General features: G+C 42.9%; 1 protein-coding gene across 2 annotated transcripts in view; it reads left to right on the top strand.

Moving 5' to 3' along the window:
- The window catches only part of LOC110528685 (MAP kinase-activated protein kinase 2), a 38,813-nt gene extending 19,851 nt beyond the window's left edge, over nt 1-18,962 (top strand). Inside the window, exons 2-10 of one of the 2 annotated variants that reach the window (XM_036984331.1) lie at nt 4,935-5,074; nt 7,544-7,608; nt 7,675-7,754; nt 7,890-8,016; nt 8,313-8,388; nt 11,347-11,471; nt 12,383-12,468; nt 16,787-16,864; nt 17,199-18,962. In XM_036984331.1, the coding sequence (XP_036840226.1) occupies nt 4,935-5,074; nt 7,544-7,608; nt 7,675-7,754; nt 7,890-8,016; nt 8,313-8,388; nt 11,347-11,471; nt 12,383-12,468; nt 16,787-16,864; nt 17,199-17,360 (939 nt within the window). In that variant the 3' untranslated portion in view covers nt 17,361-18,962. Of the gene's footprint in view, nt 1-4,934; nt 5,075-7,543; nt 7,609-7,674; nt 7,755-7,889; nt 8,017-8,312; nt 8,389-11,346; nt 11,472-12,382; nt 12,469-16,783; nt 16,865-17,198 lie in introns of both variants that reach the window. The other variant, XM_036984330.1, reaches the window with a different exon arrangement.
- The last annotated feature ends 8,542 nt before the right edge of the window (nt 18,963-27,504 follow it).

Below are 27,504 nucleotides of genomic sequence, written 5' to 3'. Positions count from 1 at the left end.
ACACTTATTTTCACTTAATATAATACATCAATAAAATCAATTTAGCCTCAAGTAAATAATTAAACATGTTCAATTTGGTTTAAATAATGCAAAAACAAAGTGTTGGAGAATAAAGTAAAAGTGCACTATGTGCCATGTGAAAAAGCTAACGTTTCAGTTCCTTGTTCAGAACGTGAGAACAAATGAAAGCTGGTGGTTCCTTTTAACACGAGTCTTCAATATTCCCAGGTGTTTTAGGTTGTAGTTATTATAGGAATATTTCCCTCTATACCATTTGTATTTCATATACCTTTGACTATTGGATGTTCTTATTTTTTTATTTTATTTAACCAGGCAAGTGAAGAACAAATTCTTATTTTCAATGACGGCCTAGGAACAGTGGGTTAACTGCCTTGTTCAAGGGCAGAACAACAGCTCGGGGATTCGAACTTGCAACCTTTCGGTTACTAGTCCAACGCTCTAACCACTAGGCTACCCTGCCACCCCTTATAGGCACTTTAGTATTGCCAGTGTAACAGTATAGCTTCCGTCACGCTCCTCCCTGGGCTCGAACCAAGAACACAACGACAACAGCCACCCTCGAAGCAGCATTACCCATGCAGAGCAAGGGAAACAACCACCCCAAGGCTCAGAGTGAGTGACGTTTGAAACGCTATTAGCGCGCGCTAACTTGCCAGCCATTTCACTTTGGTTACACCAGCCTAATCTCGGGAGTTGATAGACTTGAAGTCATAAACCGCGCAATGCTTGACGCACAACGAAGAGCTGCTGGCAAAACGAACGACAGTGCTGTTTGAATGAATGTTCTGCTTCTGCCTACCACCGCTCAGTCAGATACTGAGATACTTGTATGCTTGTATGCTCAGTCAGATTATACGCAACGCAGGACACGCTAGATAATATCTAGTAATATCATCAACCATGTGTCGTTAACTAGTGATTATGATTGATTGTTTTTTATAAGATACGTTTAATGCTAGCTAGCAACTTACCTTGGCTTGCTGCATTCGCGTAACAGGCAGGGAGTCTCCTCGTGGAGTGCAACGGTCTTTATTGCGTTGGACTAGTTAACTGTAAGGTTGCAAGATTGGATCCCCCGAGCTGACAAGATGAAAATCTATCGTTCTGCCCCTGAACGAGGCAGTTAACCCACCGTTCCTAGGCCGTCATTGTAAATAAGAATGTGTTCTTAACTGACTTGCCTGGCTAAATAAAGATTAAATAAAGGTGTAAAATCGGTGTCCAAAAATACCGATTTCCGATTTGTTATGAGAACTTGAAATCGGCCCTAATTAATTGGCCGACCTCTAGTTGGAATACACAAGTATTTCACTACACCCACAATAACATCTGCTAAACATGCGACCAATAAAGGTTCATTTGAATTAAGCACATTAATCCATTTTACAAGAGCCTAACTGGGATACATAAGCAGAGTGTGAGTTTCAAGTGTGGGGGAAGTTCATTTTCACCATTAAAAAAAATGCACTTTTATTATAAAAGCATGACCTGCACAATCACATTTGCGATCACTTTTGATAATGGTGTTTTCCGCTAATGGAACATTCACGCTACCATGTGCTTTACTATCATTACTAATAGTTTATCAACATTTTAAGCTTAACGTTCTGATCTGTTGCGTCTGCCACATTGCGTAAAAAAATGTTTTTGTATTAATTTGGGATCTAGCCCATCCCACAACTGTCCCAGACGGTTTGGAATATTTATTTCTCGCACAGAATAGAATAGGATGAATTTTGTACTATGGGGGATAGTAGATTGACATAGGCTAGTGCTTTTTTCTGTTCATTAGACCTACTCATCTTGTTGGCTGACGAAAAGTAAACGTGGACAGTTCTTTCAATATGCTCCTCGGAATTGGATAATTCAGCAGTTGCGTCTCCGATGTGTCTGTCTTCACTTGTGAGATCAGGTGATGGAGCACACAGCACTCCGGGAGAAGCGCACAGCACTCCGGGAGAAGCGCACAACGGCCACTGGCCACAAAAGGCATGGATTTCTTTTTTTTTTTACCGCGCATTACGGCCACAGAGAGGTGGTGATGCCGCCGTGAAATTCGAGGCTGTATCACGTGTCAAATTGTGAACCCGAGGTTGATGAAGTGCGCAAACAAACTAAGCAGAGCCTTTTTTAAAGCAACGTCTTTCAAAATCATCATTAGTCGCATCATGCAGCCTAAAAAATAAATGTTTAAACGTATAGCCCAACGTTTGTAGAACAACTTTCTATTTTATTCAGCTTTTTTCAATTGTATTCTTCATACTATAAAATAATGCCACGGAATTCTAAGCAAATCTAGTGTGCTAAATGAACTAGTGTAGCCCACAGCCATTTGGCATAGCCACATCAGGACCTAACATGAGGACAACTCAGAGTATGTTAATCTGTTCTTCTGAAATAAACTAAATTTTCTTCATATCATATTATCATATTTTCATATTTTCTTCATATCATGTTTCTTTAGACCTGTCTAAAATAAATAATGGATTTATTGTGATGGTGTAGACTAAATTACATGGATTTATTGTGATGGTGTAGGTAGACTATATTACATGGATTTATTGTGATGGTGTAGACTATATTACATGGATTTATTGTGATGGTGTAGACTATATTACATGGATTTATTGTGATGGTGTAGGTAGACTATATTACATGGATTTATTGTGATGGTGTAGGTAGACTATATTACATGGATTTATTGTGATGGTGTAGGTAGACTATATTACATGGATTTATTGTGATGGTGTAGGCTATATTACATGGATTTATTGTGATGGTGTAGGTAGACTATATTACATGGATTTATTGTGATGGTGTAGACTATATTACATGGATGTATTGTGATGGTGTAGACTATATGGATTTATTAGACTTTTTTTAAGTGTAGATGTTCCAAAGGTCTGCATCAGTAGCTTGTAGTCTGCGTGTGGAAGCCAGGAGATGTAAAATGTGTTATGTTAATTAACGGTCAATTACCGTGAGACTGACAGTTATATGCATCACAATCACCATCTGACGAAATTTCGTGACCGCCACAGCCCTAGCTGTAACCTAACAAAAGGTGGAAAAAGTCAAGGGGTCTGAATACTTTCCGAATGCACTGCGGTTGCTCAACTAAAGGTTTTGAGATTATGCTGCGGGACTTAGAGGTAATTTGTGGTTTAGTACTGCACCCTGCGTCACTGGTTCATTGCTCCAGACCACCACAAGGGGGAGTTAGAGCACTGATTATGCTTTTGGATCCCAAGGCGCTACTGTGTCTCTAACTGACAATGAATGGGCGACATAAACCTAAATAGAAACTGATAATTGTGCACAACTTCAGTATTACTTACTAATACTGTTGTTACACTAAGGTGTATATTCTAAGAGAAACGTAGACTACAATTAGGGTGTGGAAATGTTAGGATTATTTTGCTCTTACTGTACTGTAGCCTACTCCCGACCGGTCACATTGTACAGCACCCGAGTGGCGCAGCGGTCTAAGACACTGCATCGCAGTGCAAACTGCCCTGATGCTGGTTCAATACCCGTGCCGGCCGCGACTCTAAATAACAAACCAACTTAATTTACAAATTAGTAACAATGTCTCACCCCACGTTCAAGAATAGCCCTTATTTGAAAACAAAATAATCTCCAAAATATATATATATGTATTTTTTTAACAAAACGATTTATTATTATTATTAAAGACAGAACAAATAATACAACACATTTTTATTTTATTTATTTTATTTTACCTTTATTTAACCAGGTAGGCAAGTTGAGAACAAGTTCTCATTTACAATTGCGACCTGGCCAAGATAAAGCAAAGCAGTTCGACACATACAACAACACAGAGTTACACATGGAGTAAAACAAATAAATAAATATTGTGGTTAAATTCAAATATACTAATTGATGTAAAAAAATTATAAAAAAACTTTATCAATTGGAACCTTTTAATAACATGGAAGTGTAAAAAAAGTGTTATTGTTATTAACGAGAGGCATCTCTACAGTCCCTGGTTCGAATCCAGGCTGTATCACATTGGGAGTCCCATAGGGAGGGTTCGGCTGGCCGGGATGTCCTTGTCTAAAAAAAAATAGGCAAGTTAGACTTATGGTTTCTCTCCCTCTAAAAACTACAGTAAATATTTTGGCCTTTATTCAGATTACAATCGCTCACTTTCGTTTTTTTGAAAACTAAATTATCTTAAATATCGTGATATAATATAGCCTACCTGCTGTGGTCAACTATTTCAGCACCGTTTCGCACTGCTCTGAGACAAGCATGGAGTAACTAAAATGTTCAATTATGTTCCATGATATTCTTAAAATATATATATATATATATATATATATATGTTGACTGAATACGTTCTTTCTGATGGTCTTTTAATAAAGAAATGTTTTGGTTATCCTGAGCTGGACATAATGGACAATTTTGAGTTTAGTTAATTAGAATAATTTCTCTGAGATCAAATAATATTTTTTAAATGATGTTTCAGGAATGTAAATCTTATCTGTTTCTAACTACAGACACAATTTCAGAACAATCTGAGATGGTTTCTGGTGTTTTTTGATGTGGAACGACTCTGTTAACCTAGCTGTAATTACTGACTGCCACCCATAGAGGGCGCCACTACACCGCACCACGAACACAGATATTCCTTTCTCTCTGCCACTACATTACTAGAGACCTTGGTTATAAGGGCAATGTGGATGTATCCTAGAGGTTTGGGTTAACTGTGATAAAATGAGAGTACTGTTGATAATGTGACCCTGCTATAAACTAGGGGGTGTACTGGTACATCAAGCTGCTTCACTACAGAAACAGGAGGTGGGCTCCTTTTGAGCCTTTCTGGCTTTCACAAACTTCTTTAACGTGTGTGTGTGTGTTCGTGTGTGTTCGTGTGTGTGTGTGTGTAGATGCTGCAGGACTGTGCGAAGGCTCGGAGGGAGGTGGATCTTCACTGTAGGGCGTCGCCCTGTTCCACCATCGTACGCATCGTGGACGTCTTTGAAAACCTCTACCAGGGCAGGAAGTGTCTGCTCATAGTCATGGAATGGTGGGTGCTACACGACACTGCCCACATTTAAAAAATACACACACTTGGGACAAAAAAAAAAGAGGATTGTGCTAGAAATTCGGGAGGCAGTGGTTATATGCTTTGGACGTAGCCTAACACATGACGTAGCCTAATACAGACAGAATCATGTCTGTTCTACGAAATATATTCCCAATTTAAATGTTTTCTCAAACATGTTTTTATTTTCTCTATTATGCTGTGACGTTGTGAGAGAGCCATAGGAGGGAGCATTGTAGAATAATAGTGAAGTCATCAAAACCTATGAAATGGCGTATATGGAATCATGTAGTAACCAAAAAAGTGTTAAACAATATACATCGATTTTAGATCATTCAAAGCAGCCACCCTTTGCCTTGATGACAGCTTTGTACACTCTACATGATTCCATATGTTATTTCATCGTTTTGATGTCTTCACTATGTTTCTACAATGTAGAAAATAGTACAAATAAAGAAAACCCCTTGAAAGAGTAGGTGTGTCCAAACTTTTGACTGGTCCTGTATAGAAAAAATAATTATTTGATGAAAAGGTGTATTTGGCCTTACTGCTATTAGCCCATACTGTTATTAGCCCTTACTGCTATTAGCCCATACTGCTACTAGCCCATACTGCTACTAGCCCATACTGCTATTATCCCTTACTGCTATTAGCCCTTACTGCTATTAGCCCATACTGCTATTAGCCCATACTGCTATTATCCTTACTGCTATTAGCCCATACTGCTATTATCCCTTACTGCTATTATCCCATACTGCTATTAGCCCATACTGCTATTAGCCCATACTGCTATTAGCCCATACTGCTACTAGCCCATACTGCTACTAGCCCATACTGCTACTAGCCCATACTGCTACTAGCCCATACTGCTACTAGCCCATACTGCTATTAGCCCATACTGCTATTAGCCCTTACTGCTATTAGCCCATACTGCTATTAGCCCTTACTGCTATTAGCCCTTACTGCTATTAGCCCATACTGCTATTAGCCCATACTGCTACTAGCCCATACTGCTACTAGCCCATACTGCTACTAGCCCATACTGCTACTAGCCCTTACTGCTATTAGCCCATACTGCTATTAGCCCATACTGCTATTAGCCCATACTGCTATTAGCCCATACTGCTACTAGCCCATACTGCTACTAGCCCATACTGCTACTAGCCCATACTGCTACTAGCCCATACTGCTATTAGCCCATACTGCTATTAGCCCATACTGCTATTAGCCCATACTGCTATTAGCCCATACTGCTATTAGCCCATACTGCTATTAGCCCATACTGCTATTAGCCCATACTGCTATTAGCCCATAAAAATGCATAAAAGGTCTGAAAACATTATTTCTCTACTCCTTCAATGTGTATGTGGCATCGCTTTAAATACACGGGTTACAACCAGTTTCATGTTGTTGCCCGCATTACTTTGGAACAGAAACACAAACAAATCATTCATTTTTTAAAATATTTTCATATTTATAATAATCAGGATGTTTTGTCTAAAAGTGAAGTCGCCAATTCAACGGCTCAGACACGAGACAAACACGACCGTTCAGAAGTTTGGGGTCAACTTCGACTTTAATATGTCCGTAAACACACCAGCCGGCTGGTCTGCGCGTGCTCTGAGGACACGGCTTGGGATGCCGTCTGAGCCGGCAGAGTAGCATGTTGAGTTAAATGAAGCTGATTCGTTTCTCCTAAACCAGGTTAGTTCCGTTGACTTACTGTTCTATTTCCACTAACGAGGCGTGAGAGATATCAAACCACTGAACTTCTTCTCTCTCTCACACACACACACACACACACACACACACACACACACACACACACACACACACACACACACACACACACCGGGGTGCACATTCTCATGGTGTGGTAATCGCTGTCACTTGGGGATGGTGTTTTTTGTGGTCACAGCATTTACAGCAGTAGCAGCAGTTTTCAATAGCTTTTCATGACTGTCACAGCGTTTGATGTTAGAAGAAAAGGCAACATTTCCAATGCGTTTTTCTTAATTGTGTTTTGAGGCTGTTGGTTGGTTGAGCCTGTTCACATGACTGGTGCAGATAATTAAGATGGTCTCTCTGTCTGTCTGTCAGGGTTTTTTTCTCTCTCTCTCTCTCTCTCTCTGTTTCTCTTTTTTTCATCTCTTCTAAGGTCTTTGTTTTTTCTTCTGTTTCCCTTTCTGAATGACTGAGACCCCTTGCCCTCTCTGGCAGCTTTCCAGTAAACTAACCCCAGAAAGATGGGAGGGGGGTGTTGGGGTTAGTTTACTGGAAAGCTGCCAGAGATGACACGTTCTGACAAACACTTGGTTTTGTTTCAGACCCTTCCGCCTGTAGCATGCAGAGTGGTGTGTGTGGTCTACCTCATCGTGAGAATCCAGATTAGATTTACTATAATTCGGCCCTAACTGTGTGTGTGTGTGTGTGTGTGTGTGTGTGTTACAGCATGGATGGGGGAGAGCTGTTCAGTCGTATCCAGGACAGAGGAGACCAGGCCTTCACAGAGAGAGGTAGAACACACACAGACACAGAGGCAAAAACTTTATCTGTTTGCTAACTTTGTGTGTGTATTTCAGAGGCCTCTGATATCATGAAGAGTATAGGAGAGGCCATTCAGTTCCTTCATGCCATCAACATCGCTCACAGAGATGTCAAGGTACCTAACCCCTGCCCCTCGACCTCTAACCCCTTACCGCTGACTTGTAAGCTTCCCCTTCTTATATCGCTGACTCTATAATATGATTATATAACCATAGTGACTGACTCGCTCGTTCTCTCGTCCCTTCTGCAGCCAGAGAACCTACTGTATTTATCTAAGAGGCCTAATGCTCTGCTGAAACTGACAGACTTTGGTTTTGCTAAAGAGACCACCACACACAACTCACTGGTCACCCCCTGCTACACACCATACTACGTTGGTAAGGACACGCACAGACCCACGCACCTCACACTCATCTTGCGTGAACTATACAGAATGTACCATTAGGATAGTTTACGGTCTTGAATTTTCTCTGTCTCTTCAAAGGGCTTTATGTTTACAAATGAAATAAACAGAACAACAAAAAAAAACAGAAATTAACAGTGAACATTGCAAAGTGTTTGTATGATCAGCTGCGTCCAGTGTTTTAACAATATAGATAGTTGTATTACTAATAGTGAGGGGAAGATCAATATTGGTGATATGTATCTCGCTCTCTCTCTCTCTCTCTCTCAGCTCCAGAGGTGTTGGGACCAGAGAAGTATGATAAGTCATGTGACATGTGGTCGCTAGGTGTCATCATGTACATCCTGTAAGTCCTGTTAACTTTACACTCCTACCCCCATACAGTGGTATCCACCCCCCTTGGCATTTTTCTTATTTTGTTGCCTTATAACCTGGAATTAAAATATATATATATATATATATTTTGTTTTTGGGGGGGGGGGGGGGGGGTTGTATAATTTCATTTACACAACATGCCTACCACTTTGAAGATGCAAAATATGTTTTATTGTGAAAAACTGAAAACTTGAGCGTGCATAACTATTAACCCCCCCCCAAAGTCAATAATTTGCACTGCCACCTTCTGCAGCACATTACAGCTGAAAGTCTCTTGGGGTATGTCTCTAAAGTTTGGCACATCTAGCCACTGGGATATTTGCCCATTCTTCAAGGCAAAACTGCTCCTTCAAGTTGGATGGATTCCGCTTGTGTACAGCGATCTTTAAGTCATACCACAGATTCTCAATTGGATTGAGGTCTGGGCTTTGACTAGGCCATTCCAAGACATTTAAATGCTTCCCCTTAAACCACTAGAGTGTTGCTTTAGCAGTATGCTTAGGGTCATTGTCCTGCTGGAAGGTGAACCTCCGTCCCAGTCTCAAATCTCTGGAAGACTGAAACAGGTTTCCCTCAAGAATTTCCCTGTAATTAGCTCCATCCATCACTCCTTCAATTCTGACCAGTTTCCCAGACCCTGCCAATGAAAAACATATGCCACCACCATGCTTCATTGGGGGGATGGTGTTCTCGGGGTGATGAGAGGTGTTGGGTTTGCGCCAGACATAGCGTTTTCCTTGATGGCCAAAAAGCTCAATTTTGGTTTCATCTGACCAGAGTACTTTCTTCCATATGTTTGGGGAGTCTCCAACATGCTTCTTGGCAAACACCAAACGTGTTTGCTTCTTTTTTTTTCTTTAAGCAATGGCTTTTTTTCTGGGCACTCTTCCGTAAAGCCCAGCTCTGTGGAGAGTACGACTGGTGGATGGATTTAATGGCGCTCCGTGGGATGTTCAAAGTTTCTGATATTTTTTTCTAACCCAACCCTGATCTGTACTTCTCAACAACTTTGTCTCTGACCTGTTTGGAGAGCTCCTTGGTCTTCATGGTGCCGCTTGCTGAGTGGTGTTGCAGACTCTGGGGCCTTTCAGAACAGGTGTATATATACTGAGATCATGTGACTCTTAGATTGCACACAGGTGTACTTTATTTAACTAATTATGTGACTTCTGAAGGTAATTTTTTGCACCAGATCTTATTTAGGGTCTTCATAGCAAAGGGGGTGAATACATATGCACAAGTAATTTTTTTATTTATCATTATTATAGGGTTAACCCTTTACACTCCTACCTCTATATCTGTATCATTATTATAGGGTTTTAACCCTTTACACTCCTACCTCTATATCTGTATCATTATTATAGGGTTTCAACCCTTTACACTCCTACCTCTATCTGTATCATTATTATAGGGTTAACCCTTTACACTCCTACCTCTATATCTGTATCATTATTATAGGGTTTTAACCCTTTACACTCCTACCTCTATATCTGTATCATTATTATAGGGTTTTAACCCTTTACACTCCTACCTCTATCTGTATCATTATTATAGGGTTAACCCTTTACACTCCTACCTCTATATCTGTATCATTATTATAGGGTTTTAACCCTTTACACTCCTACCTCTATATCTGTATCATTATTATAGGGTTTTAACCCTTTACACTCCTACCTCTATATCTGTATCATTATTATAGGGTTTTAACCCTTTACACTCCTACCTCTATCTGTATCATTATTATAGGGTTTTAACCCTTTACACTCCTACCTCTATATCTGTATCATTATTATAGGGTTTTAACCCTTTACACTCCTACCTCTATCTGTATCATTATTATAGGGTTTTAACCCTTTACACTCCTACCTCTATATCTGTATCATTATTATAGGGTTTTAACCCTTTACACTCCTACCTCTATCTGTATCATTATTATAGGGTTTTAACCCTTTACACTCCTACCTCTATCTGTATCATTATTATAGGGTTTTAACCCTTTACACTCCTACCTCTATCTGTATCATTATTATAGGGTTTTAACCCTTTACACTCCTACCTCTATCTGTATCATTATTATAGGGTTAACCCTTTACACTCCTACCTCTATCTGTATCATTATTATAGGGTTAACCCTTTACACTCCTACCTCTATCTGTATCATTATTATAGGGTTTTAACCTTTTACACTCCTACCTCTATCTGTATCATTATTATAGGGTTAACCCTTTACACTCCTACCTCTATCTGTATCATTATTATAGGGTTAACCCTTTACACTCCTACCTCTATCTGTATCATTATTATAGGGTTTTAACCCTTTACACTCCTACCTCTATCTGTATCATTATTATAGGGTTTTAACCCTTTACACTCCTACCTCTATCTGTATCATTATTATAGGGTTTTAACCCTTTACACTCCTACCTCTCTATCTGTATCATTATTATAGGGTTTTAACCCTTTACACTCCTACCTCTATATCTGTATCATTATTATAGGGTTAACCCTTTACACTCCTACCTCTATATCTGTATCATTATTATAGGGTTTTAACCCTTTACACTCCTACCTCTATCTGTATCATTATTATAGGGTTTTAACCCTTTACACTCCTACCTCTATCTGTATCATTATTATAGGGTTTTAACCCTTTACACTCCTACCTCTCTATCTGTATCATTATTATAGGGTTTTAACCCTTTACACTCCTACCTCTATATCTGTATCATTATTATAGGGTTAACCCTTTACACTCCTACCTGTCCTATGTGTTTCTCAGCGGGTTGTGTTTCCTAAACGGGTTGTGTGTTTCTAAACTGAATATTGAATGATTCTAGTCTCATCTCTCCTTCCTTCTAACCTTGGTTCTACTCTAAGGGTCTGTCCATCTCTCTCTTCTGTCCCCTGTCCCCTGTCCCCCCCCCCCCAGGTTATGTGGTTATCCACCGTTCTACTCTAACCATGGTCTGGCCATCTCTCCTGGGATGAAGAAGAGAATCAGGATGGGACAGTATGAGTTTCCTAACCCAGAGTGGTCCGATGTATCAGAGGAGGGTAAGTGTGGCTTGGCTTGTATAGTGGGCTTGTATAATAAATAATTGTTCAGCAGTCTGATGGCTGGGTGTAGAAGCTGTTCAGCAGTCTGATGGCTGGGTGTAGAAGCTGTTCAGCAGTCTGATGGCTGGGTGTAGAAGCTGTTCAGCAGTCTGATGGCTGGGTGTAGAAGCTGTTCAGCAGTCTGATGGCTTGGTGTAGAAGCTGTTCAGCAGTCTGATGGCTGGGTGTAGAAGCTGTTCAGCAGTCTGATGGCTTGGGGGGTAGAAGCTGTTTAGCAGTCTGATGGCTTTGGGGGGTAGAAGCTGTTCACCAGTCTGATGGCTTGGGGGTAGAAGCTGTTTAGCAGTCTGATGGCCTGCTGGTAGAAGCTGTTTAGCAGTCTGATGGCCTGCTGGTAGAAGCTTTTTAGCAGTCTGATGGCCTGCTGGTAGAAGCTGTTTAGCAGTCTGATGGCCTGCTGGTAGAAGCTGTTTAGCAGTCTGATGGCTTGGGGGTAGAAGCTGTTCAGCTTTCTGATGGCTTGGGGGTAGAAGCTGTTCAGCTTTCTGGTGGCTTGGGGGGTAGAAGCTGTTCAGCTTTCTGATGGCTTGGGGGTAGAAGCTGTTCAGCTTTCTGATGGCTTGGGGGATAGAAGCTGTTCAGCTTTCTGATGGCTTGGGGGTAGAAGCTGTTCAGCGTTCTGGTGGCTTGGGGGGTAGAAGCTGTTCAGCTTTCTGATGGCTTGGGGGTAGAAGCTGTTCAGCAGTCTGGTGGCTTGGGGGTAGAAGCTGTTCAGGAATATTTTGGTCCACACTTGGCGCTCCAGTACGTGGAAATTCACATATAGAGTGTACTTCGCCATCCTGGATTTCCACAATAAAAATGTACCTTAATAGTTACTTAATTCTAGTGTGTGTGTGTGTGTGTAGCCAAGCAGCTCATCAGAACCCTGTTGAAGACCGAGCCCACGCAGAGGTTGACCATCACCGAGTTCATGAACAATCCATGGATCAACGTGAGTTTCTCTCTCTCCTCTCCCCTGTCAATTCAATTCAAGGGGCTTTATTGGCATGGGGAACATGTGTTAACATTACCAAAGCAAGTGAGGTTGATAATATACAAAAGTGAAATAAACAATAAAAATGAACAGTAAACATTACTCTCACAGAAGTTTCAAAATAATAAAGACATTACAAATGTCATATATATACACACACACACACACACACACACATACATATATAATATACATTTATATATATATGTGTATGTGTGTATATATTATATATATATATATTATATATATTATTATATATATATAATAGAGAGAGCATCATGAAGAACAAGGAACACACCAGGCAGGTCCGAGATACTGTTGTGAAGAAGTTTAAAGCCGGATTTGGATACAAAAAGATTTCCCAAGCTTTAAACATCCCAAGGAGCACTGTGCAAGCGATAATATTGAAATGGAAGGAGTATCAGACCACTGCAAATCTACCAAGACCTGGCCGTCCCTCTAAACTTTCAGCTCATACAAGGAGAAGACTGATCAGAGATGCAGCCAAGAGGCCCATGATCACTCTGGATGAACTGCAGAGATCTACAGCTGAGGTGGGAGACTCTGTCCATAGGACAACTATATTGCATATAGTATATATATATATATATATATCCAGTATATTGCACAAATCTGGCCTTTATGGAAGAGTGGCAAGAAGAAAGCCATTTCTTAAAGATATCCACAAAAAGTGTCGGTTAAAGTTTGCCACAAGCCACCTGGGAGACACACCAAACATGTGGAAGAAGGTGCTCTGGTCAGATGTTGCCAAAAAGTTCAATTTTGGTTTCAATGGAAAACGTTATGTTTGGCGTAAAACCAACACAGCTGAACACACCATTCCCACTGTCAAACATGGTGGTGGCAGCATCATGATTTGGGCCTGCTTTTCTTCAGCAGGGACAGGGAAGATTGTTAAAATTGATGGGAAGATGGATGGAGCCAAATACAGGACCATTCTGGAAGAAAACCTGATGGAGTCTGCAAAAGACCTGAGACTGGGACGGAGATTTGTCTTCCAACAAGACAATGATCCAAAACATAAAGCAAAATCTACAATGGAATGGTTCCAAAATTAACATATCCAGGTGTTAGAATGGCCAAGTCAAAGTCCAGACCTGAATCCAATCGAGAATCTGTGGAACAAACTGAAAACTGCTGTTCACAAATGCTCTCCATCCAACCTCACTGAGCTCGAGCTGTTTTGCAAGGAGGAATGGGAAAAAAATTCAGTCTCTCGATGTGCAAAACTGATAGAGACATACCCCAAGCGACTTACAGCTGTAATCGCAGCAAAAGGTGGCGCTACAAAGGATTAACTTAAGGGGGCTGAATAATTTTGCACGCCAAATTTTTCAGTTTTTGATTTGTTAAAAAAGTTTGAAATATCCAATAAATGTCGTTCCACTTCATGATTGTGTCCCACTTGTTGTTGATTCTTCACAAAAAAATACAGTTTTATATCTCTATGTTTGAAGCCTGAAATGTGGCAAAAGGTCGCAAAGTTCAAGGGGGCCGAATACTTTCGCAAGGCACTGTGTGTGTGTGTGTGTATATATATATATATATATATATATATATATATATATATATATATATATATATATATATATATATATATATATATATATATAAATATAAATATATATATAAATATAAATATATAGATATATAAATATAAATATAAATATATAGATATATAAATATAAATATAGATATTTAAATATAGATATATAAATATAAATATAGATATTTAAATATAGATATTTAAATATAGATATTTAAATATCTATATATTTAAATATATATATATATATAGATATATTTAAATATATATATTTAAATATATATATATATATATAAATGGATGGAGCGAGACATGAGGTCCCAGATGTGCTCAATTGGATTCAAGTCTGGGGAACGGACGGGCCAGTCCATAGCATCAATGCCTTCCTCTTGCAGGAACTGCTGACACTCTCCAGCCACATGAGGTCTAGCATTGCCTTGCATTAGGAGGAACCCAGGAGGAACCCAGGGCCAACCGCACCAGCATATGGTCTTACAAGGGGTCTGAGGATCTCATCTCGGTACCTAATGGCAGTCAAGCTACCTCTGGCGAGCACTTGGAGGGCTGTGCGGCCCCCCAAAGAAATGCCACCCCACACCATGACTGACCCACCGCCAAACCGGTCATGCTGGAGGATGTTGCAGGCAGCAGAACGTTCTCCACGGCGTCTCCAGACTGTCTAGTTAAAAGAAAAATACCTCTCCAAAAAAATTACAAAGAGAAACTACTTTAAGACATGAAGGTCAGTCCATCATTACTTTAAGACATGAAGGTCAGTCCATCATTACTTTAAGACATGAAGGTCAGTCCATCATTACTTTAAGACATGAAGGTCAGTCCATCATTACTTTAAGACATGAAGGTCAGTCCATCATTACTTTAAGACATGAAGGTCAGTCCATCATTACTTTAAGACATGAAGGTCAGTCCATCATTACTTTAAGACATGAAGGTCAGTCCATCATTACTTTAAGACATGAAGGTCAGTCCATCATTACTTTAAGACATGAAGGTCAGTCAATCATCACTTTAAGACATGAAGGTCAGTCCATCATTACTTTAAGACATGAAGGTCAGTCCATCATTACTTTAAGACATGAAGGTCAGTCCATCATCACTTTAAGACATGAAGGTCAGTCAATCATCACTTTAAGACATGAAGGTCAGTCCATCATCACTTTAAGACATGAAGGTCAGTCCATCATCACTTTAAGACATGAAGGTCAGTCAATCATCACTTTAAGACATGAAGGTCAGTCAATCATCACTTTAAGACATGAAGGTCAGTCAATACGGAAAATTTCAAGAACTTTGAAAGTTTCTTCAAGTGTAGTCGCAAAAACTATCAAGTACTATGATGAAGCTGTCTCTCATGAGGACCACCACAGGAAAGGATGACCCAGAGCTACCTCTGCTGCAGAGGATAAGTTCATTACAGTTACCAGCCTCTGAAATTGCAGCCCAAATAAATGCTTCAGTGTTCAAGTAACAGACACATCTCAACATCAACTGTTCAGTTGAGACTGCATGAATCTTGCCTTCGTGGTCGAATTTCTGCAAAGAAACCACTACTAAAGTGCACCAATAAGAAGAAGAGACTTTCTTGGGCCAAGAAACACAAGCAATGGACATTAGACCGGTGGAAAGTGAGTCCAAATTTGAGAGACATTTTTTTGCATTCTGCAGTGATACACCATCACATCTGGTTTGCGCTTAGTGGGACTATCATTTGTTTTTCAACAGGACAATGACCCAACACACCTCCAGACTGTCTAAGGGCTATTTGACCAAGAAGGAGAGTGATGGAGTGCTGCATCAGATGACCTGGCCTCCACAATCACCCGACCTCAACCCAATTGAGATGTTTTGGGATGAGTTGAACCTCCGAGTGAAGGAAAGTAGCCAACAAGTGCTCAGCATATGTGGGAACTCGTTCAAGACTGTTGGAAAAGCATTCCAGGTGAAGCAGGTTGAGAGAATGCCAAGAGTGTGCAAAGCTGTCAAGGCAAATGGTGGCTACTTTAAAGAATCTCATATATAAAATAAATGAATATTTGTTTAACACTTTTTTGGTTACTACATGATTCCGTATGTGTTATTTCATAGTTTTGATGTCTTCACTATTATTCTACAATGTAGAAAATAGCTCAAATAAAGAAAAACCCTTGAATGAGTAGGTGTGTCCAATCTTTTGACTGGTACATCCCTAGTGTGTGTGTACATATATGTTATTAATTTAACGGAAAACAATTAACATTTTCCATTTGTCACATCCCTAGCGTGTGTGTCACATCGCTTGTGTGTGAGTGTGTGTCACATCGCGTATGTGTGTGTCTCATCCCTAGTGTGTGTGTGTGTGTGTGTGTGTGTGTGTGTCTCATCCTGTGTGTGTGTGTGTGTCTCATCCTGTGTGTGTGTGTGTCTCATCCTGTGTGTGTGTGTGTGTCTCATCCTGTGTGTGTGTGTGTGTCTCATCCTGTGTGTGTGTGTGTGTGTGTCTCATCGTGTGTGTGTCTCATCCCTAGTGTGTGTGTGTGTGTGTGTGTGTGTGTGTCTCATCCCTAGTGTGTGTGTGTGTGTCTCATCCCTAGTGTGTGTGTGTGTGTGTGTGTCTCATCCCGTGTGTGTGTGTGTCTCATCCCTAGTGTGTGTGTGTGTGTGTGTGTGTGTCTCATCCCTAGTGTGTGTGTGTCTCTTTCTCTGTAGCAGTCGATGGAGGTTCCCCAGATTCCTCTCCACACCAGGCGAGTTCTGATCGAGGAGAGAGATGCTTGGGAGGACCTCAGGGTGAGACTGAATGCATCCTAAATGGAACACTTTCCCCTATGTAGTGCACACTAGTCCCTATGTAGTGCACACTAGTCCCTATGTAGTGCACACTAGTCCCTATGTAGTGCACACTAGTCCCTATGTAGTGCACACTAGTCCCTATGTAGTGCACACTAGTCCCTATGTAGCCCAGTGAGAGGCTTCCAAGCCAAGCCCAGTGGGATGCTCTTTTTGGGGCCGCCGGTGTCTTGGTAAAGAAAATGTTTAATTAAATATGTCTTCCTACCTAGACGTCAGTGGGATGTTGTTACAGAACGTTGTCTGATGAACTTCCTGTCTGTGTGTCTCTCAGGAGGAGATGAATAGCGCCTTAGCGACCATGAGAGTGGACTATGAGCAAGTCAAAATCAAGACCATTGAGGAGTCCTCCAATCCCCTTCTGGTGAAGAGGAGGAAGAAAATACAGCCCTCAGCCAATCACACGGTCCCAGACACACAGAGACCTGCCCTATGAGACATATATATATATATATATATATACACACAGGGATACACCCACTCATACACGTGTTGGTAAACAGAAGCAATAAGGGTTATCGACTCTCTGGGGAGTGCATGGATTTTCTTAAAGCATAGAAGTTTATTTTTCATGACCAGTTTTAATGTTTTTAAAAAGCATTTATTTTGATTAATCAATGTTTTTACCTAATCAACCACTCTGCTATGTTCACCTTTTAAACCAACCAAGAGATTATGAGAAGAGGGTCTGAGTCCATGGTTTTGACTAAATCCAAACAGACTTCCCTGTATCCGTTAGTGATAGATTAACAAACCATGTGTGTTATTGAAATGGCTTGTGGGAATGTAAACACACACTTACACATTGAGGTCTGGGACGTCACGGCCCGGACACGTCCCATTCAGAGACCTATGAAGTCACCCCCCCCCGGCCACGTCCCATTCAGAGACCTATGAAGTCACCCCCCCCCCCCCGGACACGTCCCATTCAGAGACCTATGAAGTCACCCCCCGGCCACATCCCATTCAGAGACCTATGAAGTCACCCCCCGGCCACATCCCATTCAGAGACCTATGAAGTCACCCCCCCCACCCCCGGCCACGTCCCATTCAGAGACCTATGAAGTCACCCCCCCCCCCCCTCGGACATGTCCCATTCAGAGACCTATGAAGTCACCCCCCCCCCCCGGCCACGTCCCATTCAGAGACCTATGAAGTGTGTCGTCCGGCCACGGCTCATTCAGAGACCTATGAAGTCACCCCCACCCCGGACACGTCTCATTCAGAGACCTATGAAGTCACCCCCACCCCGGACACGTCCCATTCAGAGACCTATGAAGTCACCCCCCCCGGACACGTCCCATTCAGAGACCTATGAAGTCACCCCCCCCCCCGGCCATGTCTCATTCAGAGACCTATGAAGTCACCCCCCCCCCGGCCACGTCTCATTCAGAGACCTATGAAGTCACCCCCCCCCCCGGCCACGTCTCATTCAGAGACCTATGAAGTGTGTGTGTCCCCCGGACACGTCCCATTCAGAGACCTATGAAGTCACCCCCCCCGGACACGTCCCATTCAGAGACCTATGAAGTGTGTCGTCGTCCCCCGGCCACGTCTCATTCAGAGACCTGTGTAGCACCCCCCTGCCACGTCCCATTCAGAGACATATGAAGTCACTTCCTGGTTACGTCCCATTCAGAGACATATGAAGTCACGCCCCATTCATGAACCACTTTCCCACAGTACAAGATGAATAGTTGAGTACAGTTCACTTGGCCTCCACCCAGCTCTCTGGCTTTCATCCAAAGTCCTTAACCACTTCCCTCTACCCCCTATGTACTTGTGGAGAGCTGATACGCCCAGGGTACAAGTGTTTAAGGGCAGAGACAAGGCAGCCATGTTTCATAATGGAATGCAGCCAGAGGCCATCTCAGCCTGTTCTTATCCTGGCTGTTACAATGTTCAGAATCCCTTTCTGCTCAGACTTTGTACTGTGTGAATGCTATGCAGAGGGCTTCACCCCAAAACTACCTTCTACATCATTTTGATACTGCTTTGATTTTGTGTATAAATATAGTGTTGCAGAATCTTATTGTCACTTTGTGTCTCGTGTGTGTGTGTTCCTGCATCCTCTCACTGTGGGTCACAAGTAGTCCTGCTAGCTGCGTCATTACAGACCCGGGTTCGATCCCAGGCTGTGTGACAGCCGGCTGTGACCGTTAGATCTATGAGGTGTCGCACAATTGGCCCAGCGTCGTCCGGGTTAGGGGAGGGTTTGTGTTAAGAAGCAGTGTGGCTTGGCAGGGTTTCGGCGAGAGCACGGCTCTCAAGCTTCACCTCTCCAAAGTCCATACGGGAGTTGCAGTGATGAGACAAGACTGTAACTACCAATTGGAAACAATGAAATTGGGGAGAAAAAGGGTACAAATTATTTGGGAACTTTTTATTGGGAATTTGGGACACAGAAACAGCAAGCCTCCCTATATCTCACTGAGTGGTGTGGTGACATTCTGGTCTTCCTGGCCTGGTCTCCCTGACTCCACCCCTACGAGCTCAGTGACTTTCAACGTGGCACCGTCGTAGGATGCCACATTGCCAACAAGTCAGTTTGCCAAATTTCTGTCCTGTTAGAGCTGCCCCGGGTCAACTGTAAGTGCTGTTATTGTCAAGTGGAAACGTCTAGGAGCAACAACGGCTCATTCGGGAAGTGGTAGGCCACACAAGTTCACAGAGCGAGTTATACACCGAGTTATAAAATGTTTGGGGAATATATTTGATGAGCAGGTGTCCACATACTTTTGGTCATGGAGTGTAGAGTGACACCTGTGAGCATTCAAATACACTGCTCAAAAAAATAATAACACATCCTAGATCTGAATGAATTATGGCATCATTGACCTGAATTTAAATGAAAATTTAAGAACAATTTTTTTTTATTTTTTTTATATATAATAAATGCAACAATTTGAACAATAGATGAAGATACTCAAATATTTTGAGTAAAAAAAATCCATCAGGTATTAACTGAATTATAGCACATAAAACATGTTGCTGGGTGCAGACGAATAATGGTTCTGGTATTTTGATGGGAATTTGGGTTTTAAATATACACTGCTCTTAAACACTTAAACAACACAATGTCACTCCAAGTCAATCACACTTCTGTGAAATCAAACTGTCCACTTAGGAAGCAGTGATTGACAATACATTTCACATGCAGGTGGAAATTATAGGCAATTAGCAAGACACCCCCAATAAAGGAGTGGTTCGGCAGGTGGTGACCACAGACCACTTCTCAGTTCCTATGCTTCCTGGCTGATGTTTTGGTCACTTTGAATGCTGGCGGTGCTTTCACTCTAGTGGTAGCATGAGACGGAGTCTACAACCCACACAAGTGGCTCAGGTAGTGCAGCTCATCCAGGATGGCACATCAATGCGAGATGTGGCAAGAAGGTTTGCTGTGTGTCAGCGTAGTATCCAGAGCATGAAGGCGCTACCAGGAGACAGGCCAGTACATCAGGAGACGTGGAGGAGGCCGTAGGAGGGCAACAACCCAGCAGCAGGACCGCTACCTCCACCTTTGTGCAAGGAGGAGCACTGCCAGAGCCCTGCAAAATTACCTCCAGCAGGCCAAAAATGTGCATGTGTCTGCTCAAACGGTCAGAAACAGACTCCATGAGGGTGGTATGAGGGCCCGACGTCCACAGGTGGGGGTTGTGCTTACAGCCCAACACCGTGCAGGACGTTTGGCATTTGCCAGAGAACACCAAGATTGGCAAATTCGCCACTGGCGCCCTGTGCTCTTCACAGATGAAAGCAGGTTCACACTGAGCACATGACAAACGTGACAGAGTCTGGAGACGCCGTGGAGAACGTTCTACTGCCTGCAACATTCTCCAGCATGACCGGTTTGGCGGTGGGTCAGTCATGGTGTGGGGTGGCATTTCTTTGGGGGGCCTCACAGCCCTCCATGTGCTCGCCAGAGGTAGCCTGACTGCCATTAGGTACCGAGATGAGATCCTCAGACCCCTTGTGAGACCATATGCTGGTGCGGTTGGCCCTGGGTTCCTCCTAATGCAAGACAATGCTAGACCTCATGTGGCTTGAGTGTGTCAGCAGTTCCTGCAAGAGGAAGGCATTGATGCTATGGACTGGCCCGCCCGTTCCCCAGACCTGAATCCAATTGAGCACATCTGGGACATCATGTCTCGCTCCATCCACCGTGGCGTTGCACCACAGACTGTCCAGGAGTTGGCGGATGCTTTAGTCCAGGTCTGGGAGGAGATCCCTCAGGAGACCATCCGCCACCTCATCAGGAGCATGCCCAGGCGTTGTAGGGAGGTCATACAGGCACGTGGAGGCCACACACACACTACTGAGCCTCATTTTGACTTGTTTTAAGGACATTTACATCAAAGTTGGATCAGCCTTTATTGTGGTTTTCCACTTTAATCTTGAGTGTGACTCCAAATCCAGACCTCCATGGGTTGATAAATTTGATTTCCATTGATAATTTGTGTGTGATTTTGTTGTCAGCACATTCAACTATGTAAAGAAGAAAAAAGTATTTAATAAGAATATTGTATTCATTCAGATCTAGGATGTTATTTTTTTGAGCAGTGTATTTTAATGCTCTCATATTTACATGTTCTAATGGTATCAGGTATCTTTCTATATTTTGTGTGAAAATAAATAACATTTCTAAGTACCGCATTTGCATAAATACACTGGGTGTATTTGCATATATGAATACATTAACATAAATTATTGGGACAAGGCTGCAACCACAAAAAAAAACGTGCTTTGTCTCGGCCTACCTGCACTCACCTGCGGTGTCTAGACCTCATTAATTACTGTTGTCACATTCTGTTGCACAGTTCGATAGCAGGACACCCTAGGTTTAAAAATCAACAGGTTCTAGATTACACCTATCTAAAAATACTTTACATTGTGAGATCAGACATAACATAAATATAATCAGTGTTTATTTTCAGGAAGTTGCTTTCATTTCAGAGCTTTTAATTTGTAAACATTTCAATTGTATTAAATTATAACTTTTTTTTTTTTTTTTCAATTCCACCCCAAAAAAATAACATCCATCAAAATAAAGTTATCTTCCTTGTGATGTAAACGTCGAGGCGTTGAATCCCGGACAAAGCTTTAACGTTCTTATAGATGCAGCGGAGGTGTTAGACAGGTCATTACAAACAGTTCTGCTGTCGTAACGTTAACGGGGGGGGAAAAACGACAGGCACAAGCAAGAGTATGAAAGAGTCGCAGGAGTAAAATGAAAACAGACAATCCAGTGAAATTTAGGTGACAAGTGGATTTTTACATCAAACACAGGAACGAGATGACTGAAGAAGACCGATCCTCCTCTGGTTGGTCACACTGGGGGACAGGAAACTCCTTTGGTTGGTCACAATGGGGGACAGGAAACTCCTCTGGTTGGTCACACTGGAGGACAGGAAACTCCTCTGGTTGGTCACACTAGGGGACAGGAAACTCCTCTGGTTGGTCACACTGGGGGACAGGAAACTCCTCTGGTTACTCACACTGGGGGACAGGAAACTCCTCTGGTTGGTCACACTGGAGGACAGGAAACCCCTCTGGTTGGTTGGTCACACTGGAGGACAGGAAACTCCTCTGGTTGGTTGGTTGGTCACACTGGAGGACAAGAAATTCCTCTGGTTGGTTGGTCACACTGGAGGACAGGAAACTCCTCTGGTTGGTTGGTCACACTGGGGGACTGGAAACTCCTCTGGTTGGTTGGTTGGTCACACTGGGGGACAGGAATCTCCTCTGGTTGGTTGGTTGGTCACACTGGGGGACAGGAAACTCCTCTGGTTGGTCACAATGGGGGACAGGAAACTCCTCTGGTTGGTTGGTCACACTGGGGGACAGGAATCTCCTCTGGTTGGTTGGTTGGTCACACTGGGGGACAGGAAACTCCTCTGGTTGGTTGGTTGGTCACACTGGAGGACAGGAAACTCCTCTGGTTGGTTGGTCACACTGGGGGACAGGAAACTCCTCTGGTTGGTTGGTCACACTGGGGGACTGGAAACTCCTCTGGTTGGTTGGTTGGTTGGTCACACTGGAGGACAGGAAACTCCTCTGGTTGGTTGGTTGGTCACACTGGGGGACAGGAAACTCCTCTGGTTGGTTGGTTCGTCACACTGGGGGACAGGAAACTCCTCTGGTTGGTTGGTCACACTGGAGGACAGGAAACCCCTCTGGTTGGTTGGTTGGTTGGTCACACTGGGGGACAGGAAACTCCTCTGGTTGGTTGGTTGGTCACACTGGAGGACAGGAAACTCCTCTGGTTGGTTGGTCACACTGGAGGACAGGAAACTCCTCTGGTTGGTTGGTCACACTGGAGGACAGGAAACTCCTCTGGTTGGTTGGTCACACTGGGGGACTGGAAACTCCTCTGGTTGGTTGTTCACACTGGGGGACTGGAAACTCCTCTGGTTGGTTGGTTGGTCACACTGGGGGACAGGAAACTCCTCTGGTTGGTTGGTTGGTCACACTGGAGGACAGGAAACTCCTCTGGTTGGTTGGTTGGTCACACTGGGGGACAGGAAACTCATCTGGTTGGTTGGTTGGTTGGTCACACTGGAGGACAGGAAACTCCTCTGGTTGGTTGGTTGGTCACACTGGGGGACAGGAAACTCCTCTGGTTGGTTGGTCACACTGGGGGACAGGAAACTCCTCTGTTTGGTCACACTGGGGGAGAGGGAACTCCTCTGGTTGGTTGTTACGGGTTGTAGTTTGAAATTACTTTGTCAAGCCAACACCTTGTTTGTTTACTGTGTTTACGGTTGTCTCACGGGAGAGATGATTATGTTTCTTTACCTGTCCCAAATGGCACCCTAATCCCTATGTAGTGCACTACTTTTGACCAGGGCCCTATGGGTAGTAGTGTACTAAATAGTGAATAGAGTGCCTTGTGGGATATATGATATGTTATTCATGTGTACAGCCCCTCAGGACAGGGAGTGTGTGTGTGAGAGAGATATTTCCTTCCTTACCATTTAAAGGGTTGTTTTGGATGCTTACAGTCCACATTCAAAGTTCCCAAATGACAAAACATATTTCACAAAAATCTGATATGATGCAACAAAACAGGATTTATTTTCCTTTTTTTAACAAACAAAATTATGATCTGATCAACTTAAATCATAGATAACTGGCAATGAAAAGACATAATATGGTCTGTGTGTGTGTGATCAAAACACTATACCGTACCGCGTCTAGTTAGGACTCCTCCCACCCAGGGCCCAACCTCCTGCCTTAATCTCGCCTTAATCCTAACACTAACACACGTCACAGTACAATGAATGTGCAAGAGGGAGAGCCATGAACTATGGTACACTAATAACAACAGAATATATAAAATCAGTTAACTATAAGTACTAAAGGTGTACAACATTTCATCACATTTATATTTCATATATACAGTGCCTTTGGAAAGTATTCAGACCCCTTGACTTTTTCCAAATTTTGTTACGTTACAGCCTTATTCTAAAATGGATAATAGTTTTTTGCCCTTCATCAATCTACACACAACACCCCATAATGACAAAGCAAAAACAGGTTTTAAGAATTTTTGCTAAAATAAAATACTGAAATAGAATTTAAATAACACATTTACATAAATATTCAGACCCTTTGCTCTACAGAGATGTTCGATCGGGTTCAAATCCGGACTCTGGCTGGGCACCTCAAGGACAATTGAGACTTGTCCCGAAGCCACTCCTGTGTTGTCTTGGCTGTGTACTTAGGGTCGTTGTCCTGTTGGAAGGTGAACTTTTGCCACAGTCTGCGGTCCTGAGTGCTCTGGAGCAGGTTTTCATCAAGGATCTCTCTACTTTGCTCTGTTCATCTTTCCCTCGATCCTGACTATTCTCCCAGTCCCTGCAGCTGAAAAACATCCCGACAGCATGATGCTGCCACCACCATGCTTCACCGTAGGGATGGTGCCAGGTTTCTTCCAGATGTGACGCTTGGCATTCAGGCCAAAGAGTTCAATCTTGGTTTCATCAGACCAGATAATCTTGTTTGTCATGGTCTGAGAGTCTTTAGGTGGCTTTTGGCAAACTCCAAGCGGACTGTCATGTGCCTTTTACTGAGGAGTGGCTTCCCTCTCGCCACTACCATAAAGGCCTGATTGGTGGAGTTCTGTAGAGATGGTTGTCCTTCTGGAAGGTTCTCCCATCTCCACAGAGGAACTCTGGTCATCATCGGGTTCTTGGTCACTCCCCTGTCCAAGACCCTTCTCCCCTGATTGCTCAGGCCAGCTCTAGGAAGAGTCTTGTTGGTTCCAAACTTCTTCCATTTAAGAATGATGGAGGCCACTGTGTTCTTGGGGACCTTCAATGCTGCAGATATTTTTGGGGTACCTTTCCCCAGATCTGTGCCTCAACACAATCCCTTCTCGGAGCTCAACGGACAATTCCTTCAACCTCATTGGCTTGGTTTTTGCTCTGACATGCACTGTGAACTGTGGGACCTTATACAGACAGCTGTGCGTCTTTCCAAATAATGTCCAATCAATTTAATTGACCACAGGTGGAGTCCAATCAAGCTGTAGAAACATCTCAAGTATGATCAATGGAAACAGGATGCACCTGAGCTAAATGTTGAGTCTCATTGCAAAGGGTCTGAATACGTATGTAAATAAGGTATTTCTGTTTTTTATTTTAAATACATTTGCAAACATTTCTTAACTTATTTCGCTTTGTCATAATTGTGTGTAAATTGATGAAAATATTTAATACATTTTATGAAGAAGGCAAAATGGGGATAAACTCAGGAGGCCTGAATACTTTACTAATTTTACCTTTATTTAACTAGGCAAGTCAGTTAAGAACAAATTCTTATTTTCAATGACGGCCCAGGAACAGTGGGTTAACTGCCTGTCCAGGGGCAGAACGACAAATCTTGTCAGCTCGGGGATATGAACTTGCAACCTTTCGGTTACTAGTCTAACACTCTAACCACTAGGCTACCCTGCCGCCCAATGCGCTGAATACACACGGTGCTCTGTTTTATCCAATGTCTAACGGGCGTGTGTGTGTGTGTGTGTGTGTGTGTGTGTGTGTGTGTGTGTGTGTGTGTGTGTGTGTGTGTGTGTGTGTGTGTGTGTGTGTGTGTGTGTGTGTGTGTGTGTGTGTGTGTGTGTGTGTGTGTGTGTGTGTGAACCATGTTGGAGGTGTGAGAATGGGGTCAGAGGAGAGCCCTTGAACCAGACAATGAAACGCAGGCCCGAACCCTGTTCCTAGTCACTGCAGCTGAAAAGATTGTAATGGAATGGGGCAAATGTTTTGGGGGCGTTCTCACACACGCCCAACCTGAGAGTGTAGGTGGGGTGGGAGCGTGTCATCTAGCTTTGATGTGGCGACAGCTAGCTAATCACCTCTGTGTGTTTAGCACATTGACATACTGCACATCTAATGTAGCATGTGTATAATGTAGCATGTTGGAGGTGTGGGTATAGTAGAACCTAGAACCAGACAGTGAGAAACAAAGATCCCGTCCTGACCCCTGACCCTTCCCCCTGACCCTAACCAATGTTACTGAGGGTATTTCTGTCTCTCTCTCTCTGACAGCCACTGAGAGAAAATCCTCCCGATCTTCACCTCACAGTGTGTTGCTTACTGACTAGGTTGTTGCTTACTGTCTAGGGTGTTGCTTACTGTCTAGGGTGTTGCTTACGGTCTAGGGTGTTGCTTACTGTCCAGGGTGTTGCTTACTCTCCAGGGTGTTGCTTACTGACTAGGGTGTTGCTTACCATCTAGGGTGTTGCTTACTGACTAGGGCGTTGCTTACCATCTAGGGTGTTGCTTACTGTCTGGGTGTTGCTTACTGTCTAGGGTGTTGCTTACTGACTAGGGTGTTGCTTACTGTCTAGGGTGTTGCTTACTGTCTAGGGTGTTGCTTACGGTCTAGGGTGTTGCTTACTGACTAGGGTGTTGCTTACTGTCTTGGGTGTTGCTTACTGTCTAGGGTGTTGCTTACTGACTAGGGTATTGCTTACTGACTATGGTGTTGCTTACTGACTAGGGTGCTGCTTACTGACTAGGGTGTTGCTTACCATCTAGGGTGTTCCTTACCATCTAGGGTGTTGCTTACTGTCTAGGGTGCTGCTTACTGACTATGGTGTTGCTTACTGTCTAGGGTGTTGCTTACTGACTAGGGTGTTGCTTACTGTCTAGGATGTTGCTTACTGACTAGGGTGTTGCTTACCATTAAGGGTGTTGCTTACTGTCTAGGGTGTTGCTTACTGACTAGGGTGTTGCTTACTGTCTAGGGTGTTGCTTACTGACTAGGGTGTTGCTTACTGTCTAGGGTGTTGCTTAAGGTCTAGGGTGTTGCTTACTGACTAGGGTGTTGCTTACTGACTAGGGTGTTGCTTACTGACTAGGGTGTTGCTTACTGACGAGGGTATTGCTTACTGACTATGGTGTTGCTTACTGACTAGGGTGTTGCTTACTGACTAGGGTGTTGCTTACTGTCTAGGGTGTTGCTTACTGACTATGGTGTTGCTTACCATCTAGGGTGTTGCTTACTGTCTAGGGTGTTGCTTACTGACTAGGGTGTTGCTTACTGTCTAGGGTGTTGCTTACTGACTAGGGTGT

The sequence above is a fragment of the Oncorhynchus mykiss genome, chromosome 7 (assembly GCF_013265735.2).
Source record: "Oncorhynchus mykiss isolate Arlee chromosome 7, USDA_OmykA_1.1, whole genome shotgun sequence".
NCBI lineage: Eukaryota > Metazoa > Chordata > Actinopteri > Salmoniformes > Salmonidae > Oncorhynchus > Oncorhynchus mykiss.
Note: the sequence above shows the minus strand (reverse complement) of the source record. Positions and strands in the feature narration are given on the sequence as shown.